Source organism: Peromyscus californicus, unplaced genomic scaffold (assembly GCF_007827085.1).
Source record: "Peromyscus californicus insignis strain IS unplaced genomic scaffold, ASM782708v3 Scaffold_7__1_contigs__length_154581171, whole genome shotgun sequence".
NCBI classification, from domain to species: Eukaryota; Metazoa; Chordata; class Mammalia; order Rodentia; family Cricetidae; genus Peromyscus; species Peromyscus californicus.
Window position 1 is genome coordinate 67,490,964 of NW_026294595.1, and position 19,582 is coordinate 67,510,545.

A 19,582-nucleotide genomic window follows, 5' to 3' on the forward strand; every position below is an offset into this window, starting at 1 on the left:
CATGCCTTCATGCACATGTGTACGCCTTCATGCAAGTGTATATACAAGTGCAGGCTCATGTGTGGACACACACACACACACACACACACACACACTCTCGAGTGTGCACACACAATCAGAATTTCTGCCGGAAAAATTAGATATAATCTCTAGAAATGTAACAGCCATTTATGTTTATACACTAAGCAACACGTCGATCAAATACATGGAGCAAAAATTCCTAGAGGGACAGTGAGATGGCTCAGCGTTTAAAGGTGTTTGCAACCAGGCCTGATGACATGAGTGCGATCCCTGTCACCCTCATGGTGGACAGAACCTTCCCACACGTTGTTCTCTGACCTTCACACAAGCCTGTTCACACATAAACACACAAACTCGTGCACAAATACACTAATAAGAGATAGATTAAAGGTAAACATAATAATAAATCCTTAAGGTTATTTAAAACAGAGTATCTAATGAGACAGGTTCTCACTATGGAACTCACTCTGCAGACCAGGCTGGTCTTGAACTCAAAGATCCGTCAGCCTCTGCCTCCCAAGTGCTGGAATTAAAGGCGTGTGACACTACGCTGGCCTTGAATATCTGCTCTTAATACTATCTTAAATTACCTTTAAATGACTGGCAATACTAATGGGGGAAGGAGCTGAAACTCCTTAAAATTAGAATGACTGTAAAATGATTTTTTAACTCTGCATTTTATTCAGATATATGTGAACCAAAGTGGAAGCAACATTTTTCAAATTGTAATTCTGTTATGACTTCTATTAATTCTTGACTTAGACATTTACTTTTACTAACAATACATGACCATTGAATTGTTTTTCCAAGTAGTGGTGATTCACACTCATCCCTTCTCTTGTGACGAAAGACATAAAGGACACCATTAGAAGAAATTGCCTGTGCAGCCTACACTAGCCTTCAGAAGACTTCCCTAATAAATTGGTCCACATGAACTCTACAATTAAAAACAGAAAGGTATCTAAAATGAATTTGAAATAATTTAATGACTTACAAGTCTTTAAAAGATTTAAACTCAGGCTTTAGTGGTTGGATATGGTGGTTCACACCTATAATCCCAGCATTCAGGAGGTGGAGTAAGAGGTTCAGGAGTTCAAGGTCATCCCAGGCTAGAAGGCCAGCCTAGGCAGTATAAAGACCGTGTCTCAAAACCAACAACAGCAAAAGGATAAAAGTAAAAAGTACTATTTGGCTGAGTGTGATGTTGCAGGCCAACACTGATGAGGCAGAGGCAAGAGGCCTGCTTGCAGTTCAATGCTAGTCTGGTCTACAATAGTGAGTGCCAAGTCAGCCAGATAAAATACACAATGAGATCCTGTCTCAAAATGCACAGGCCCTTACAGAGGTATTACCAGTTGGGAATATAGCTCTGTAGACTAACCTAGCAGTAGACTGAGCAAATTGCTAGGTTAAATCTATATGTGTGTATAAATACATACATGTAGTATGTATATATATAAACATATACATAATTAGTCAAGAGGATTCCAAGAGCCAGACATGGTGGCATATGCTTCATAATCTCAGAATTTATGACTCTGGGGATGGAGGAGCAGTAAGTAATTCAAGGCCAACCAAAGCTACATAGCTGGACCTTGTTTCAACTCTCCCAACCTAGGCCTGGTGACAGCCTGGGTCGGTATTCCCAGCTACTGAGGAGGCTGAGGCAGGAGAGTAACAAACCCAGGAGCGAGCAACGTGATACTGTTCACTGGGGAGCGAGAAAAGGGGGCAAAACGAAATTTTAAGGTTGAATTGAACAAATTAACTGGGACCTAAGTGACTGACTGGGGAATTGAAAACTGAGATGTGTTAGTGATGAGCCCACCAAGGTACTTAGCCACTTACCCAGAGATTTATTTAATGAGGATGGGTCTCAGGTTTCCACCGGTCGTTCCACTGCCAGTAAGAAGACTGTCGTGAACTTTGGGTCCCTTTTTCACTAGTCAACAGTCACCCTCACCTACACGCGGAGTACATATTTGGCACTCAAATTTTTTTTTTTGATTGAATGAAAACCTACCTTACTCATCTTGGTAACCCCCCCCCCCCCCCCCGCGAGAATCCTACAAATTATCCCCAACAGACCTTCTTGACTTAGAACTAAGAAAGTAGCAAGGAAGTTTCGGGGGCTTTCTGCAACGGTTGGGACCTCTCAAGAACCAATAGGGTCTACACCAACCCAACTTCCCGTGGAAAACTTAACAAGGGGCTAGGGAGCTGAACCTCCTCCACTGGTCAGCTTGGGCGTCCACAAGGAGGTAGCCAAGAGGACGCAGATCAGTGACCTCCCACTTGGGGGCGCTGAATGGTCCGGGGGTAATTACCCCCCAAAGTGAGTACCTGGGAAGCTACGGCACAGAGAGTGGCTCCGGGCTCTCATTCCGGAGGCCGGGGCCTGGAGCCGCCAACCGCGCCTCCCGCGCCTCCCGGCTGAGGGTTCCGCGCTCCCGGGCGGTATTGACAGCACAGGTCGCAGAGAGATACCTCACGCTTCACGGGGCTCCTGGCTCCAAGAACTGAGCACACTGTCGGACCGATGTCGACTGGTTTTCCTCAGAGCTTCTCCTTCACGCGTCAAGCGCTCGCTCCCGCCCTAAGCCAGCCACCAGTCGCTGCCCGGCGCCGCCATCGTTCGTGTTTGTTTTCATCCGCTTCGGTGCAGGCGGTGGGGAGAGACAGCGCTCCGTGGGAAATGCAGCTGTGAAACTTCCGTTGCACTTTCGCTACACCACAGCCGCCCTATCGAGTCTTCCGGTACCTCAGGGTCACCATGAAAGTTGGTTTCCCTCCGCAAATAAATCTTTTGCTCAATTTTAAAGCCTCTTGAGAGAAGAGAAAAGGGTACGGGAGGAGATTTTGGGAGCGCGAGACCATGTGGGCCCCGTGTGGAATGTGCGGGCCGCGAAGCGCAGGCCGCGGCGGCCGCGGGGCTGGGGACGCGGCGTGGGGCGGGCGCTGACGCGGAGGGGGCGGTGCCGCTGGTGCGCAGCGTGGCGGCCTGTGTGCCGCAGCGGGTTCCGGGGGAGGGCCTTCCCTGGCTGGGAGGGCGGAGTGTGCTCCCGGGAGCCCGGCTGCTGCGGCGAGGCAGTGAGCGGCCGTCTGGCGTGTCCGAGCACTCAGACTTTGGTATTTGGCTCTTTCGAGACCAGGTCTCGCTGTGTAACTCAGGTTAGCCTAGAAGGTACTGCAGCTCACTGGAACACGCGGCCATGCTACCGCCCCAGCTTCCAGATGCTAACATTACAGTTCGCGCTGGGCCAGTCTTGGGAGTTTGTTTTGTTGGCTTTTTTTTTTTTTTTCCTCTCTTTTGACTGGCTCTTGTAGTCCAGGCTTGCCTCGAACTCATCCTCTTGCCTCCACCTCCCACGTACTGGAATTACAATGAGCCATCATGCCTGGGTTGGGAATCTTTTTATTTGCACAACTTTTAAAGGAATAAACTTTCTTTAAAAAAAATGTTATGTTTATGTATTGGAGGAGGGGCGTGCTATGGCAAGGATGTGGAGGTCAGAGGACAAGTTACGTCAGACAGTTCTTTCCTTCCACTGTGTGAGTTTCAGGAATCCAATTCATTTCACCAGACTTGCAGCCAACCCCTGTGCTCTCTCTGTCCTCTCTCTGTCCCTTAGTAATATTTTGAAGGCGGGTTGTAAAAGTGGCCCCGGCATTCCAAACCTGTTTCTCTCAAGGTCTTCCTCCCTTTCCCTCTGGCTAGTCTTCCTTCTTTTCTAGCCTTCAGCCTCGGGATTTGGACCTCGAGATAAAGAGAAAGCCTATTATAGCAGACGGTGTAGGTCCCCGGGCAAGGTTATGGACTTTTTTCTTTTCTTTCCTCCTAGCTTCCTGGTTAGACCGGTTTGAGCACTCCTGCATCTTATAAGGTGGAGCCACAGGGCTTTGAAAAACAAACCTCCATGACTAATCCTCACAGTGTGTATAACTTGTAAGCTGCTTCATGGCTGCCATAGACCTCTTTACCTTGTGAATAGTTGCACCATCTGCTCCCTTAATCTTTTGCTGTTCTCAGTTGGAATGCCAGGCATTAAATGAGCCACTGAGATTAAACCCCCATTGTCTGCAAATCAGACCAAATTAGCCATGTATCAGTGAGTTAGTGGAGAAAAATTCAGAGTGAAAAAGTGAATTGCTGCAAAGGTATTACAGGTTTTGAGTCAGTTGGTATGGTTTTGTAGGTTTCTAGTTCTTTTTTGTTTTGTTTTGTTCTGTAGTTTTTCAAGACAGGGTTTCTCTGTGTAGCCTTGGCTGTCCTGGAACTCACTCTGTAGACCAGGCTGGCCTCGAACTCACAGAGATCCTCCTGCCTCTGCCTCCCAAGTGCTGGGATTAAAGGCAGGCGTGTGCCACCACCACCCAGCTCTAATTGTTTTTTCTTTTAATTACTTTACAGAAAGAAGATTATAAATGTCAGAGCCATTTAACCGATGGTTTAGCTGTTGAATTCTATCACTTCCTTCTTGTGCCAAGCTCTTCACTGGGAAAAATTCAGAAAAAGCAGATAGAAGTGTATATCCATATTGGCTATGGCTATACCAATAACAGTGCTTGACTGTGATCTCTTGCTGTATGGCAGAGGTCACCGGACCTTGGACCGTTTTAAACTGGATGATGTGACTGATGAATATTTGATGTCCATGTATGGATTTCCCCGACAATTCATTTACTACTTAGTGGAACTCTTGGGGGCAAGTCTTTCTCGACCTACTCAGCGATCTAGGGCTATAAGCCCAGAGACACAGATCCTGGCGGCATTGGGCTTTTATACCTCAGGTTCCTTCCAGACTCGGATGGGAGATGCAATTGGAATTAGTCAAGCCTCTATGAGCCGATGTGTTGCCAATGTCACTGAAGCCCTTGTGGAAAGGGCCTCACAGTTTATTCACTTTCCAGCTGACGAAGCTGCAGTACAGTCTCTAAAGGATGAATTCTATGGGTTGGCAGGGATGCCGGGGGTGATAGGGGTGCTTGACTGTATCCACGTGGCCATCAAGGCCCCAAATGCTGAAGACCTCTCTTACGTGAACCGCAAGGGTCTGCACTCTTTGAACTGCCTGGTGGTGTGTGACATCAGAGGGGCACTAATGACCGTGGAGACAAGCTGGCCAGGCAGCCTCCAGGACTGTACCGTGCTACAGCAGTCGTCTCTAAGCAGTCAGTTTGAAACTGGGATGTACAGAGAGAGCTGGCTGCTGGGTAAGTTTGCAAGTGACCCACAGGAAAGTGATGCTGTAGAGTGGGTGGACTCTGAGATCCTACAGCCTTTCTCTGTCCTCTCACGTACTCGGTGAGAACTCAGGAGGACTCTCTGAGCCTTCATTGCTTCCTCTCATTATTACTACTTCTTAGAGACTTTTTGAGACAAGGACTCCTTAAGTAGCCCGGGCTAGCCTGGAAGTTGCTCTGTAGACAGGCTGGCCTTGAACTCAGACTTTCACTTTCCTTTGCCTGCCATGTGCTGGGATTAAAGGTGTATACCACCACATCCTCATAGTTATTTTTATTACTATTCCTGTACTAGGGATCAAGCCCAAGGCTTGGGAATGCCAGGCAAGGATTCTACCACTGAACTTTCAACCTTTGCACCTTGATTAAAAAAAAAAATCAATATTAAAGGGGTGGAGAGGTATGCTCAGTGGTTAAGAGCACTTGTTCTTTTTGTTTGTTTGAGACAGGGTTTCTCTGTGTAGGTTTGGAGCCTGTCCTGGAACTCAAGAGCACTTGTTCTTGAAGAGGACCTGGATTTGATTCCCAGAACCCACATGGAGGCTCACAACTACCCCTAATTCCAGTTTCAAGGGATCCAATGCCTTCCATCCTTCCATCCTCCACAGCACAAGGCATGCACATGGTATACAGATATAATATGTTTACGCAGCCATAACACTTGTACACATAAAATAAATGTTAAAAAATTTTAAACAAAAACAATATTTAAGCTGGGAGTTGTTGTATATGCTTGTAATTCCAGGACTGGGGATACTGAGGCAGAAGGCTCTTGAGTTCTAGGCACAGCCTGGGCTATATAAAGTCTTCTAGGCCAACCTGGGTGTATAGGGAGACCCTGCCTCAAAAATAAAATAAGGGGCTAGGGAAGTTGCTCAGTTGGTAGAGTAGGAAGCCTTGGGTTCCGTTCTCAGCACTGTATAACTGTGTTTCCCACTACCCAGGAGGAGGAGAGTCAGGAGGATCAGAAGTTCAAGGTGATCCTCAGCTACATAGGGAGTTTCAGGCCAGCTTGTAATACATGATCCCCTGTCTCAAAAACTAAACAAGAGGGCTGGAGAGATGGCTCAGAGATTAAGAGCACTTCCTGCTCTTCCAGAGGATGAGAATTCGCTTCTCAACACCCACATTGGGCAGCTCACAATTGCCTATAATTCCAGCTGTGGGGATTTCATGCCTTCTTCTGGTCCCAGAAAATACTTGAACCCGCATAGGTACACTTAAATGCTCAGAACTTGTTAATTAGAGTACAGCCAGTAAGGGCAATAATTGTTAGCATCTGTAAAATGGTGACTATAAAACCAGTGGCGCCGGGCGGTGGTGGCGCACGCCTTTAATCCCAGCACTCGGGAGGCAGAGCCAGGCGGATCTCTGTGAGTTCGAGGCCAGCCTGGACTACCAAGTGAGTTCCAGGAAAGGCGCAAAGCTACACAGAGAAACCCTGTCTCCAAAAACAAAAACAAAAACAAAAACAAAAAAAAAAAACAGTGGCAATAATGCCTATTGTGAGGATTGGGTAATACATTTCCAAGTTTACTCTATAGTAGCAGCAAAGTACCAAATGTGAAATACTGCTGCTGTTGGTGACTATTGCCATGACATCTACATGGAAATGATAGTAGACAGCTCCCAGGCATGTTTGTGTGCCTGGCACAGGGTGTCATTTGGAGCCCTCTTGCCTCTGTCCTCCAGTGCCACTGTATCCATCTAACATTTTAAAAAATGTTTTTTCCAAGACACAGGATTTCTCTGTGTAACCCTGGCTGTCCTGCAACTCGATTTGTAGACCAGGCTGGCCTCTAACTCACAGAGATCCTCCTGCCTCTGCTTCCCAAGTGTTGGGATCAGAGGCGTGTGCCACCACTACCCAGCTAAATTTTTTTAATCACATTTATTTATTTAGTATGGGACAGGGGCATGACTGCCGTGGCAATGTGTAGAGGTCAGAGGACAATTTGCCGAAACCAGTTCTCTCCTCCCACCATGTGGGTTCCAGGGATTGAGCTCAAGTCTTCAGGATTGGTGACAAGAGCCTTTACAGGATAAATCATCTTGCCACCCCCCCTTTTCTTGGGGCGGGGCGGACATGGTCTCATGTAGCCACAGCAGCCCAGGCTGGCTGAGGTAGAATTTTTATTATAAGAACTTGCTTCTTGGGGCTGGAGAGATGGCTCAGCAGTTAAGAGCACTGCTGCTCTTCCAGAGGACCTGAGTTCAATTCCCAGCACCCACATGGTGGCTCACAACTGTCTTCTGTAACTCCTGTTTGAGGGAATCTGACACCCTCATATAGACATACATGAAGGCAAAACACCATGTACATAAAATAAAAAAATAAATTAATTAAAAACAAAAAACAAAAAACTTGCCTCTTGCCAGGCAGTGGTGGTTCACACCTTTTAGTCCTAGCACTAGGGAGGCAGAGACAGGTGGATCTCTGTGAGTTCCAGGACAGCCAGGGCTACACAGAGAAACCCTGTCTCAAAAGAAAAAAAACAAAACAAAACAAAATAACAACAGCAAAAGAAATTGCTTCTCCATTCTGCTCATATCTGCTGAGTCTTATTTAAAAGACTGACTCAATGATCTGAGTGGTACAAGAATTCATTCATCATCAAGCAGTGTAAACCAAAATGACTGTTCAGCTGTGAAGAATACTGTTAGTAACAAGGAAACCCTTGAGCCTGGAAGCTTTATTCATTTGAGCTTTACTCTTTTTATTTATTATTTTTATTTTATCCGTATGGGTGTTTTGTATGTCTGTGCACCTTGTGTGTGCCTGGTGCCTGCAGAGACCAGAAGACAGTGTTGGGTATTCTGGAACTGGAGTTACAGGTGGTTGTAAGCAGCTATGCTGGGGACTAAACTCAGACCATCTAGAAGAGCAGCCAGTGCTCTTTACTAAGCTGTCTCTTTAGCCCCTTAAGCTTTACCCTTAGATAAGCAACAGGACAAAGGTTATCTTATGCACAACATATGTTTTGTTTGTTTGTTTGGGTTTTTCCAGACAGGGTTTCTCCATGTAACCCTGGCTGTCCAGGATCTCACTCTGTAGACCAGGCTGGCTGTAAACTCACAGAGAAATGCCTGCTGCTGCCTCCTGAGTGCTGGATTAAAGGCATGTGCCACCATGCCCAGCACAATGTATTGTGTTTTAGGGTGGAATTAGAGGTGAGCATGGTGGCTCCTGCCTGTAGTGTCACCTAGTGCAGAGACTGAGGTAGAAGGGATCACTTGAGCCCAGGAGTTCTAACCTAGACAGAGAGGAAAGAGCCGGGCATAGCAGCGCACACCTGTAATAAAGCACTTGGGAGATTAAGCAGGAAGATGGAAAGTTCAAGACCAGTTTCTGCTACTTATTAAGGTCATGGCCAACCTGGGTGTTCTGTAGGGTCCAGAGAATGACCTATAAGAACCATGCTTTCTGTTTTGTTTCTATTTATTTATTTTTAAAGATTTGTTTGTTTATTATGTATACAACATTCTGCCTCCAAGTATGCTTGCATGCCAGAAGAGGGCACCAGATCTCATTATAGATGGCTGTGAGCCATCATGTGGTTGCTGGGAATTGAACTCAGAACCTCTGGAAGAATGGCTAGTGCTCTTAACCTCTGAGTCATCTCTCCAGCATTTTGAATGAGTGAGTTCATTAAGTATATGGCAAACAAAAGTAAAAGAATAAATAACAAGTGATAGACTCTGTGTGTGTGTGTGTGTGTGTGTGTGTGTGTGTGTGTGTGTGTGTGTGTGTGTGTGTGATATCATCAAATCAGGGGCTTACGGACATCCAGTAAAAAGTGACTGGTGAAATGAGGCAGTCCGCTGACGTTCTTGATTGCATTTCTCTCTGTGGATGAGCTTTCCATGCTGAACTTCCTCCAGCTTGTCTTTCTTACTGTTGGCACCTTTTTTTTTTTTTTGATATGGATTTTTTTAATTTTTCACAATTTATTTATTCAAAGAGTTAAACAAATGCAACATAAACAAAAGTAACACACCTTAGGGTAGGCCTCCCATGGGTATCCACCAAGCATGGCATAGCAAATTGAGGTAAGACTAAGCACTTCCCCATGTAGTAAGGCTGTGCCAGGCAATCTCGTGTGGTGAATAGGTTCCCAAGAGCCAGCCAAAGCATAAGGGACAGTCCCTGCTCCCGTTGCTAGGAGTCCCACAAGTAGACCAAGCTACACAACTGTCACATATACGTAGTGGGCCTTGGTCAGTCCCATGCAAGCTTTCTGGCTGTTGGTTCAGATTCTGTGAGTTCCTATGAGCCAGGTTAGTTGTTTCTGTTCTTTTTGTGATGGCCTTGACCCCTCTGGCTCCTATACAATCCTTCCTCTCTCTCTTCAGCAGGATTCCCAATATGCAGACTAATTTTTTGCTGTGGATCTCTGCATTTGTTTCTGTCAGTTACTGGATGAAGACTCTCTGATGACAATGAGGGTAGCCATAGGATCTTTTTTTTGTTTTTGTTTTTCCGAGACAGGGTTTCTCTGTGTAGCTTTGCGCCTTTCCTGGACCTTGCTCAGTAGACCAGGCTGGCCTCGAACTCACAGAGATCCGCCTGGCTCTGCCTCCTTTTTTTTTTTTAAGTCAAAAATATAAAATTTAGATACCAGTCTTAACTTGTCCATATCCACACTTTTTTTTTCAGAAGGGGAAAATAATCTGAAGCATTTATTTAAATCTTCTGTTTATACCTTTGTAACTGGTATTTATATCTTCAGTCATTTTCTTTTTTTTTTTTATTTTTTTTTATGCCGAATGCCATTTATTGAAGGAGGGAGGAGGTCTTAAATACAGGCTTACAGCACAATGGGGGAACCCCGGAGGGCAGAAGTTCGCAATGATGTTTTACAATCTTGCAACTAAACTGTTAATGTTCAATATGCAGGATACACAGACAAGGAACTTCTCTTAAGCATTCAGGAGGGTGGAACCCGGCAGGGAATTAGCCTAGGGAGGACATCAAGGTCAAGGTCAGCAAGCAAGGCAACAGTTACCCAAAACTACGACCATACCACCCTGAACGCTCCAATCTTGTCTGTTGGCACCTTTTTATCATGGACTAAATAATAGTAAGATCTGTTGACATGGTTCACCTTCTAGCTGTTCCAAGAACAAGATGTTTTTAGTCTTGAGCTGTTTTGCTGTGCTTTTCTCTCCTCGAAGGCAGCCCATCCCCAGACAGGGAGCTTTAAAAAACAGTGAGACGGGCTGGGGAGATGGCTCAGAGGTTAAGAGCACTGGCTGTTCTTCCAGAGGTCATGAGTTCAGTTCCCAGCAACCACATGGTGACTCCTAACCATCTATAGTGACATCTGGTGCCTTCTTCTGGAATGCAAGCATACATGCAGGCAGAACACTGTATACATAATAAATAAATACATCTTTAAAAAAACAAAACAACAACAACAACAACAAAAATAATGAGACAAATGTGCTTGGGCCTGAACTTGGGGGAGGAACCCTCCATTCTAGAGCAAGTTTTTCAGTGAGCTCAAACAGCATATGACAATTTACCAGTATAATGTACTTTACACTAGGTTACATGAGATCCTGTAACCTAAAAAAGAAGAGAAAGAAGAGAAAAAGAACCGTGTATGAAGGATGTAAGATGCTGAGGCAGGGTTGTGAGTTTCAAGACAGCATTAACCTCGTGGTGAGAACTTATGGGGGGGATTATCCCGTGCTGGAATACATCTTTCTTAGTGGAAAATCACTAATCATATCTGTACAGTATGTGCTCCAAGTGAGATGCTTAACATGAGCAGGTGCTCGGGAACTACCTGCCTCTAATGTTTACATTTTCCATTAAAGAGAAGCCTCCCCAGTTCCCAGTGGGCAGACTGCTGGCACACCGATGAGCTCCCAGCTTCTGATTTTTCTCAGTTACACATATCATTTTCCATGCAACACTCACTGGTACTTTTTATTTTTCTCTTGACAGGATTTCAATATGTCTTCCAGTCTGCCCTCAAACTGGCCTTGAACTCATAATCCACCAGCCTCAGCCTCCTTGAATGCTAGTATTACCTGAAAACTCAAGGCCAGCAAGGGAAACAGGAGACCCTGCTTTAACAAAAGTTAAATAATATCAATTTTTTTTTAGAAAAGAGGAAATTGAGAGGAGGCACAGAATATTTAAGCTCTTTGTGTGTGTGTGTGTGTGTGTGTGTGTGTGTGTGTGTGTGTGTGTGTGTTGTTGTTGTTGTTGTTTGAGACAGGCATCTCACTGTTTCCCAGACTGGCTTCAGGAGCCGGGTCCTCTTGGCTCATCTTGGGGTAGCTGGGATTACAGGTGCATACTGTCATACTCCACTTTAAGTTCCTTTTAAACCGTCCCTTCCTGCTCTCATTCTTAGCTGTCCCTATAGGTGTATTACCTAAACTCCCATCTCTAAACACACCCCTCTCTAAACAGGTCAGCTGAGTTCTTACTTCTTCAGCTCTTAGGCTAGTGCTGTTAAGCAGCTTTGGGTAAGATCTCCCCGAATGTCTTATGGGTGACTGAATGATCGCATAAGCATTTATAATCTGTTCCCCATCTGATCCTAATCCCCTCATGAGTATCTGTATTCCAGTGATGCTTGAGTTATAGTCAGTTAATGAGTATGGAGCTTGTTTTATTTATTTTTTTATTGTTATTTTGTGTGTATGATGTCTAAGTGTTGAGGGCATACATTCCTTAGCATTCCTGTGAAGGTCAGAACACTTTGTGGAATTGGTTCTCTCTTTCTACCTTTACGTGAGTTCCAGAGTTTCGACCTTCGTATGAACTCAGGTTGTCAGGTTCATGTGGCAAGTGCTTTACCCACTGAGCCATCCTGTCCAGCTCTTGGCTCTTTTTGGAGTGGCGGGGAGAAAGAAAAGGCCTTACTCTGAGCCCAAAAGTGCTGCTCACCGATTACTGTCCCTACTACATAGTAGATGTTCAGTATGTCACAGGTGTTACATCCTTTTAAAACATTTTTATATATGTGGAGATCAGAGGACAATTTGCAGGAGTTAGTACTCTCCTTTCACGCAGGGGTTCCAGGGATCAAACCTGGATCCTCAGGTTTTTTAGTTCTATCAGGCACCTCTAGGGTCCAGCATCATCTCTTCCCCCAGTCTCTCTTTTTTGTCCTGGCTGGCCTCAAACTTGTCTCATAAGTGCTAGGCTATATGTGTATACCATCATAGCCTGCTCACATCCGTTTTTAAAAATGTAGAGTTTAGAAAAATGTAGAGTTAGAAAGAGTGAGTTTAGTTCAAAGAAGAAAGGAGTTGGTGTATGTCTGTAATACCACATTTGAGAGGTAGAGACAAGTATCAGAAGTTTAGGGGTCTGATCTGCATGAGACCCTAGATTCAAAACAAAAGTGGTAGGGAGAAAGCCAGATGTGTTAGATCATGCCTATAGTCCCAGCACTTAGGAGGCCGAGGCAGGAGGATTATGTGAATTTAAGGTCAGTTTGAGCTACATAGGAGTTTTAGGTCTACAGAACGAGACTGTCTCAAAAAGAAAACCAACTAAATATAAACTTTACATTTTTGTGAGACATCTCAGTTATTTTCAGCTAGTCCCGTCTTAGAAACATAAGCTCCTAAATGAAAGAAGTCTTTTATTATTTTTAGAACAGTGGCCATCTCTGTCTTAACGGTCTGACTATTTATTGAACTTAATGGTGGATCAGGAGTACAGTGCTTACTTTGGTACTCAGGGCCCAGTGTCTGATTGGGACTTATAAAAAGTTGCACCCAGCTGGGCATAGTAGCGTATACCTTTAATCCTAGCACTCAGGTGGCTCTGTGAGTTTGAGGCCAGCCTGGTCTACAGAGTGAGTTCCAGTACAGACAGGGCTGTGTAATGAGACCCAGTCTGGGGGTGGGGGGGAGAAGTCACACCTCTGTTTGTCTGCAGTGGTGAGTCAGGACAATTAAACATTAGAGAAACCTTGTGCTGCTGGACTAGGACTTGGCTGCCCATTTCTGTTTGCTGTTCTTAGGACTTCCCAGGATCCTGTGATAAGGAAGTCACTGAAAGGAAATGCATTCGGTATTACTTGAATCTACTTCTGATTTCTTCTCATTATTACTATTTGCATCCTCATATTGGTGTTCCTCCAGCACCTCTGTCACAAAAGTGTGATTATGTGATTGCAGTATCCAAGGATGCAGCTCCCTGAGTTCTGACGGCTGCTGCAGACACAGGTCTTACTCTTCTCAGCACTGGGAGGATAAATCATTGTGAAATGGTATGAAATCCCTACCTAGGTCATGCTTTCAGACATGGAAGTTAATAGTAAAATTAGAAATTTTCTTCCTGAGTGTTTTTCGATCTCCTGTAGGAATTTATTTTTCCCTTGAACTCTTTAGAGATTGTGTAAATATGGTATCCTGTCTGAATTTTGGGGGGGTAGTGGTGGTTTGTTTGTTTGAGACGGGGTCTCACCATATAGACCAGGCTGGCTTCAAACTCACAGAAATCTTCCTGACTCTGCCTCTTGAGTGCTGGAATTAAAGATATATGCCACCACATCTGACCCTTTATCATTATGTTATCATGAGGTTATCCTCAGCTGCCTAGCAAGGTCCAGGCCAGCCTGGGCTACGTGAAATTATCTCAAGAAAAAGAAAAGTAAATAATAATAATAAAAAAAAGACAGCCGGGCAGTGGTGGTGCATGCCTTTAATCCCAGCGCTCGGGAAGCAGAGTCAGACGGATCTTTGTGAGTTTGAGGCCAGCCTGGTCTACAGAGTGAGTTCCAGGAAAGGCGCAAAGCTACACAGAGAAACCCTGTCTCGAAAAACCAAAAAAAAAAAAAAAAAAAAAAAGCAATTCTGAGGGCTTTCGCTCTAGCACAGACAGAACCCTTCTCCAATGTGTGCAAGGCCCTGAGTTCTCCCCCTGCATGGCTAAAAAATACAACACCAAGAAGGAAAGAGCCAAGGATCTGATTGCTGTGTTTCTACTTCCTTCAGATGCTTTCAGATTAGATCTCCTTAGCTATCAGCTTTTTCCCCCATTGGTTTTGGTCAAGGAGATTGCCAGCCAACACTGCCTTATGCTTCTAACAGTGATAAACTTTATTGTTTTTGAGATGGACTTTCACTGTATAGACCAGGCTGGCCTCACTGGTCATCCTCCTGCCTCAGACTCCCAAGTGCAGGCATTACTGGTTTGTGCCACCTGTGCTGGGCTTGGTGTGTAGCCTTGACATTCATCTCCTACCATCACCACCACCATGGGGAAAAGGGAGGAAGGGTTGAAGAACTGTGGGCAGAGAACACGCTTCAAGGAAGGGGAAAGGAGCCAGTCAGTAGTAGTTCATGCTTCTATTTAAAATTATTGAGTTTTAGTTTAGGAGAGTGAGAGTTGCCCTGCATATGTGTGTGTATAGTATGTATGTGTCCCTGGTATCCTCGGAGGCCACAAAACTGTTGTTGATTTCCCAGGAACTGGAGTTACAGATCGTTGTAAGCCACAGGTAGGTGCTGGGAATTAAATCCAGGTCCTCTGCAAGAACAGTACATATGCCGGGCGGTGGTGGCACATGCCTTTGATCCCAGCACTCAGGAGGCAGAGGCAGGCAGATCTCTGTGAGTTCGAGGACAGCCTGGTCTACAGAGCGAGATCCAGGACAGGCACCAAAACTACACAGAGAAACCCTGTCTCACCGCCCCCCCGCAAAAAAGAGCAGCACATACTCTTGACCTCAGCCATCTCTTTAGCCCCCCTCCTGTACTTTCTTATGACAGCATTTTTCTGTTGGTTATTATGGTATGGTATGCTTTGGCTCCAAAGGCTGTTGTATTTTCCTCTCCTTCCTTACTGTATTTCCAAATTTAACTTTTTGTTCTGAGAGACAAGTTCTCATATGTAGTTTAGACTGGCCTGGAACTTGAGGTAGTCCTCCTGTCTCAACATCTTGAGCACTGAGATTACCACATCCTGCCTGAATTTCACTTCTTGTTTATAATCCATTCACAGTCACATTCTCTTTGGCCTTTCATTCAGGTGACAGTGCCTTCTTTCTCCGAACCTGGCTCATGACTCCACTTCATATTCCTGAAACTCCAACAGAGTATCGCTATAATAGGGCCCATTCTGCAACTCACAGTGTGATTGAGAAGACTTTGCGAACGCTGTGCTGTAGGTTCCGGTGCCTGGACGGATCGAAGGGAGCACTGCAGTACTCACCAGAGAAATCCAGCCACATCATCTTGGCTTGTTGTGTCCTTCACAACATTTCCCTGGAACACGGGATGGACATTTGGTCCTCTCCAGTCACTGGACCCATTGAACAGTCACCTGAGGGCGAGCATGAGCAAATGGAGTCCCTGGATTTAGAGGCTGACCGAATCCGGCAGGAGCTGATGCTCACTCATTTTAGTTAGTGTGGAAGGTAGAGGAAAGAGGGAGACTTTCCTCCTTACCACTCATCACCAAGTTCTGTCATCCAGTGTGACTGAATGTGCATACTTGTCATAAATTAACATTTAATGTTTTAGAAGGACGGGGGTGGGGGGGGGGTGGGGGTGGGGAGGTGCATTCCAGCCCTTGCAAATGTGTCAAAACCAATATAATGTTTCCCTAATGTGCAGTGAACTCCAGGCTGTGCACCACTCTTGAGAAAGTTCACTGGTGGCAACAGTAAAATCATAGTAAAGGAGGAAACAGCACATAACCAGAGTATTTTATTGTTTCAATTATCTGGAAATCTCAAGTGAAAACAGTGTTTGTCCTGATTTATTTCTCTCTCTCTCTCTCTCTCTCTCTCTTCCTTCCTTCCCTCTTTCCTTCCTTCCTTCCTTGCTTTTTTTGTTTGAGATGGTTTTTCCATATAACACAGGATGTCCTGGTGCTCGCTATGTAGCACAGGTTGGCCTGGCCCTTGTAACGGTCCTCCTCCTTCAGCCTCCCAGGTGCTGGGATCACAGGTTTAAGTCCTCATACCTAGTACCCTGGTTCTTTGTTTCTCTCCTTTGCTGTCTACATAGGCAAATAGAAACAATGAATTTAGTTGAGGAATGATCTTCTAATATAAGTGAGCACTTGCCTAGCATGTGTGTATGTGAAGTATTGATCCCTAGAACTGAAAGAAAGAAAAGAAAGAGAAAGGAGCTACTAGTCTGCATTTGCAGGGTTGATTTGAAGACAACATTAAGGACAGTGGGAAGCCACCCTCCTAAGCGTGCCCTCACTGACTGGACTATGATTTGGATCCAGTTCCTAGAGGGAACATCTGAACTGCAGTCTCCTAGTTCACTCTTGAGTCAGAGTTAGAGGCTAAGTGGTGGTAAGGACTGAGTCAGCTTGAAGAAGGTAATTCAAATACAAATAAAATACCACACGTTTAGGGCTAGAGAGATGGCTTATAGGTTAAGAGCACTGGCTGTTCTTCCAGAGGTCCTGAGTTCAAATCCCAGCAACCACATGGTGGCTCACAACCATCAATAATGAGATCTGGTGCCCTCTTCTGGCCTGCAGGTGTACATACAGACAGAACATTGTATAAATAATAAATAAATAAATCTTAAAAAAAAACAAACCACGTTTATACTTACAGAGGAACTAAAGACCCTTGCAGTGCAATGAACAAGAGATTCCCACACATTTACAAAATTCATATCTAACTATACTACATTTCTTTTTTATAGCACTTAAAGAGAAATAGCACTTACTTGCTGGGCAGTGATGGCACATGTCTTTAATCCCAGCATTTGGAGACAGAGGCAGGCAGATCTCTGTGAGTTCGAGGCCAGCCTGGTCTACAGAGCGAGATCCAGGAAAGGTGCAAAGCAACACAGAGAAACCTTGTCTCGAAAAACCAAAAAAAAAGAAAGAAAGAAAAAAGAAAAAAAAACAAAAAACAAACACAAGCACTTATTTATTTTGTGTGTGTGTGGTACATGGTGCATGTGTGAAGGTCAGAGGACAACTTGTGGGGGTCACGTCTTTCCTTCCACCGTGCGAGTGAGTCCTAGAGATTAAACTCACACCAGGCTTGGCAGCAAGCATCTTTACCTGCTGATGTATCTTGCTGACCTGGCATTTCTTTGTTTCTCCCCACCCCCCACCTTTTTTTTCATGAGACAAGGTTTTTCTGTGTGACAGTCCTGGCTCACCTGGATCTTGCTCTGTAGACTAGGTTGGCCACGGACTCACAGAGATCCACCTGCCTCTGCCTCCCGAGTACTGAGATTAAAGGCATGCACCACCACTACCTGGTCCTTTTTCCTTTTTATTTTTATTTATTTTTTATTTTTTGTTCAGAGAGCTATGTTTTACTTAAGTTGTGTAAGTGAGCTTACTATTCATCTTCCATTTCATTGTTTGTTTTATGGCAGACATTTTTCTATAGGCTAATCTATAGTCTAAAAAGATTTTAGCCTCCCCTCCTGAAAGTACGGCCAGCATTCTCTTTCATCAGCTTGATACAGTATAAATTCTTATCCTAATAGTGAAATGTTTCACTAAAGCTTGTCCAGTGATTGGGTAAAGCTAAAACTTACTATAAACCTCAGTCTTCCTAGAGTCCCTCCGGCTAGGTAGCCTCCCTGAATCTGTGGGTTGCAGTCTGATTGTCCTTTGCTTTATATCTAGTATCCACTTATGAGTGAGTACATACCATGTTTGTCTTTCTGAGTCTGGGTAACTTCACTCAGGATGATATTTTCTAGTTCCATCCATTTGCCTGCAAATTTCATGATGTCATTGTTTTTCTCTGCTGAGTAGTAATCCATTGTGTATATGTACCACATTTTCTTAATCCATACTTCAGTTGACGGGCATCTAGGTTGTTTCCTGGTTCTGGCTATTATGAATAATGCTACTGTGAACATAGTTGAGCATGTATCTTTGTGGTATGATTGAGCATTCCTTGGGTATATGCCCAAGAGTGGTATGGCTAGGTCTTGAGGTAGATGGATTCCCAATTTTCTGAGAAATCGCCATACTGATTTCCACAGTGGTTGTACAAGTTTGCACTCCCACCAACAGTGGAGGAGTGTTCACCTTGATCCACATCCTCTCCAACATAAGCTGTCTTCAGTTTGATCATAGCCATTCTGACAGGTGTAAGGTGGTATCTCAGAGTCGTTTTGATTTGCATTTCCTGATGACTGAGGATGTTGAGCAATTCCTTAAACATCTTTCAGTCATTTGAGATTCTTCTTTTGAGAATTCTCTGTTTAGCTCTGTAGCCCATTTTTTAATTGGATTGTTCAGTATTTTGGTGTCTAGTTTCTTGAATTCTTTATTCACTTTGGAGATCAGTCCTCTGTCAGATGTGGGGTTGGTGAAGATCTTTTCCCAATCTGTAGGCTGTCTTTTTGTCTTATTGACTGTGTCTTTTGCCCTACAAAAGCCTCTCAGTTTTAAGAGGTCCCATTTATTAATTGTTGCTCTCAGTGTCTGTGCTACTGGTGTTATATTTAGGAAGTGATCTCCTGTGCCCATGCGTTCAAGAGTACTTCCTACTTTCTCTTCTATCAAGTTCAGTGTGACTGGATTTATGTTGAGGTCTTTGATCACCTTGGACTTGAGTTTTGTTCATGGTGAAGATATGAATCTATTTGCAATCTTTTAAATGTTGACATCCAGTTATGCCAGCACCATTTGTTGAAGATACTTTCTTTTTTCCATTGTATAGTTTTGGCTTCTTTGTCAAAAAATCATATGTTCATATGTCAGGGTCTTCAGTTCAATTCCATTGGTCCATAGCATGATCACACACTTTTTTTTCCTTTTTAATATGGCAATGAGATTGAATTTCAAAGTGTTTTCTGCATGGTAGGCAAGTAGTCTACCTCTAAACTATATCTTTAGCTCACTTTTCTTTTTTTCATTTTATTACTTTGTTGCTCAAGCTAGTCTTGAAGTCACTAGCCTAGACAGGCCTTGAACTTGTAATCCTCCTGCCTCAGCCTCCTGAGCAACTGGGATTACTGACCTATGCCACCAGACTTGCCTTGGTTATTTTTCTTATGTCTATGGTATGAGAATAGTTTTGTAGTCTATTTTGGAATTCTTTGTACAGAGGACAATTCTGGGGAGAAAAAGGGTCATGGTGGCTCATGCTTGTAATCCCAGCACTCAGGAGGCTGAGATGACTATATTGTGATTTCAAAGCCGACCCGTACATAGTGCGTCCCAGGCTAGCCTGGGCCACTGTGGGAGCCCCATCTTTAAAAAGCAGAAATACAAAACATGGCTTGAAATAAACTCTGGAGTTAGACTTTAAAATATTATATGCAGGCCGGGCGGTGGTGGCGCACGCCTTTAATGCCAGCACTCGGGAGGCAGAGCCAGGCGGATCTCTGTGAG

At 44.5% G+C, this 19,582-nt stretch overlaps 2 protein-coding genes across 14 annotated transcripts in view; one reads left to right on the top strand and one right to left on the bottom strand.

Annotated features, from left to right (window-relative positions):
- Window positions 1-2,902, bottom strand: part of Atg13 (autophagy related 13) — a 46,534-nt gene extending 43,632 nt beyond the window's left edge. For 2 of the 11 annotated variants that reach the window (XM_052726174.1, XM_052726160.1), the window contains exons 1-2: window positions 2,365-2,899; window positions 1,870-1,984 (exon numbers count right to left, since the gene is read on the bottom strand). The gene's annotated coding sequence lies outside the window, so the exon portion shown is untranslated. Of the gene's footprint in view, window positions 1-1,869; window positions 1,985-2,364 lie in introns of all 11 variants that reach the window. The other 9 variants (XM_052726171.1, XM_052726169.1, XM_052726166.1 and 6 more) reach the window with 9 other exon arrangements.
- A 112-nt stretch (window positions 2,903-3,014) lies between these two features.
- On the top strand, window positions 3,015-15,784 carry Harbi1 (harbinger transposase derived 1). 3 transcript variants are annotated; one of them, XM_052725512.1, is made up of 3 exons: window positions 3,015-3,205; window positions 4,433-5,235; window positions 15,272-15,784. In XM_052725512.1, the coding sequence occupies exons 2-3, from the start codon at window positions 4,566-4,568 to the stop codon at window positions 15,649-15,651; spliced, it is 1,050 nt and encodes a 349-aa protein (XP_052581472.1). In that variant the 5' UTR covers window positions 3,015-3,205; window positions 4,433-4,565; the 3' UTR covers window positions 15,652-15,784. The 3 variants fall into 3 exon arrangements, with proteins under 3 accessions (XP_052581472.1, XP_052581473.1, XP_052581474.1); XM_052725513.1 differs by having other exon boundaries at window positions 3,015-3,192; XM_052725514.1 differs by having other exon boundaries at window positions 3,018-3,150.
- Window positions 15,785-19,582: the final 3,798 nt, after the last annotated feature.

Bases quoted from the DNA above. Each gene is read 5' to 3' on its own strand.
- Harbi1 (XM_052725512.1), top strand. From the start codon at position 4,566: ATGGCTATACCAATAACAGTGCTTGACTGTGATCTCTTGCTGTATGGC. The intron at 5,236-15,271 runs GTAAGTTTGCAA...CCTTTCATTCAG, and splicing joins CAGAGAGAGCTGGCTGCTGG to GTGACAGTGCCTTCTTTCTC.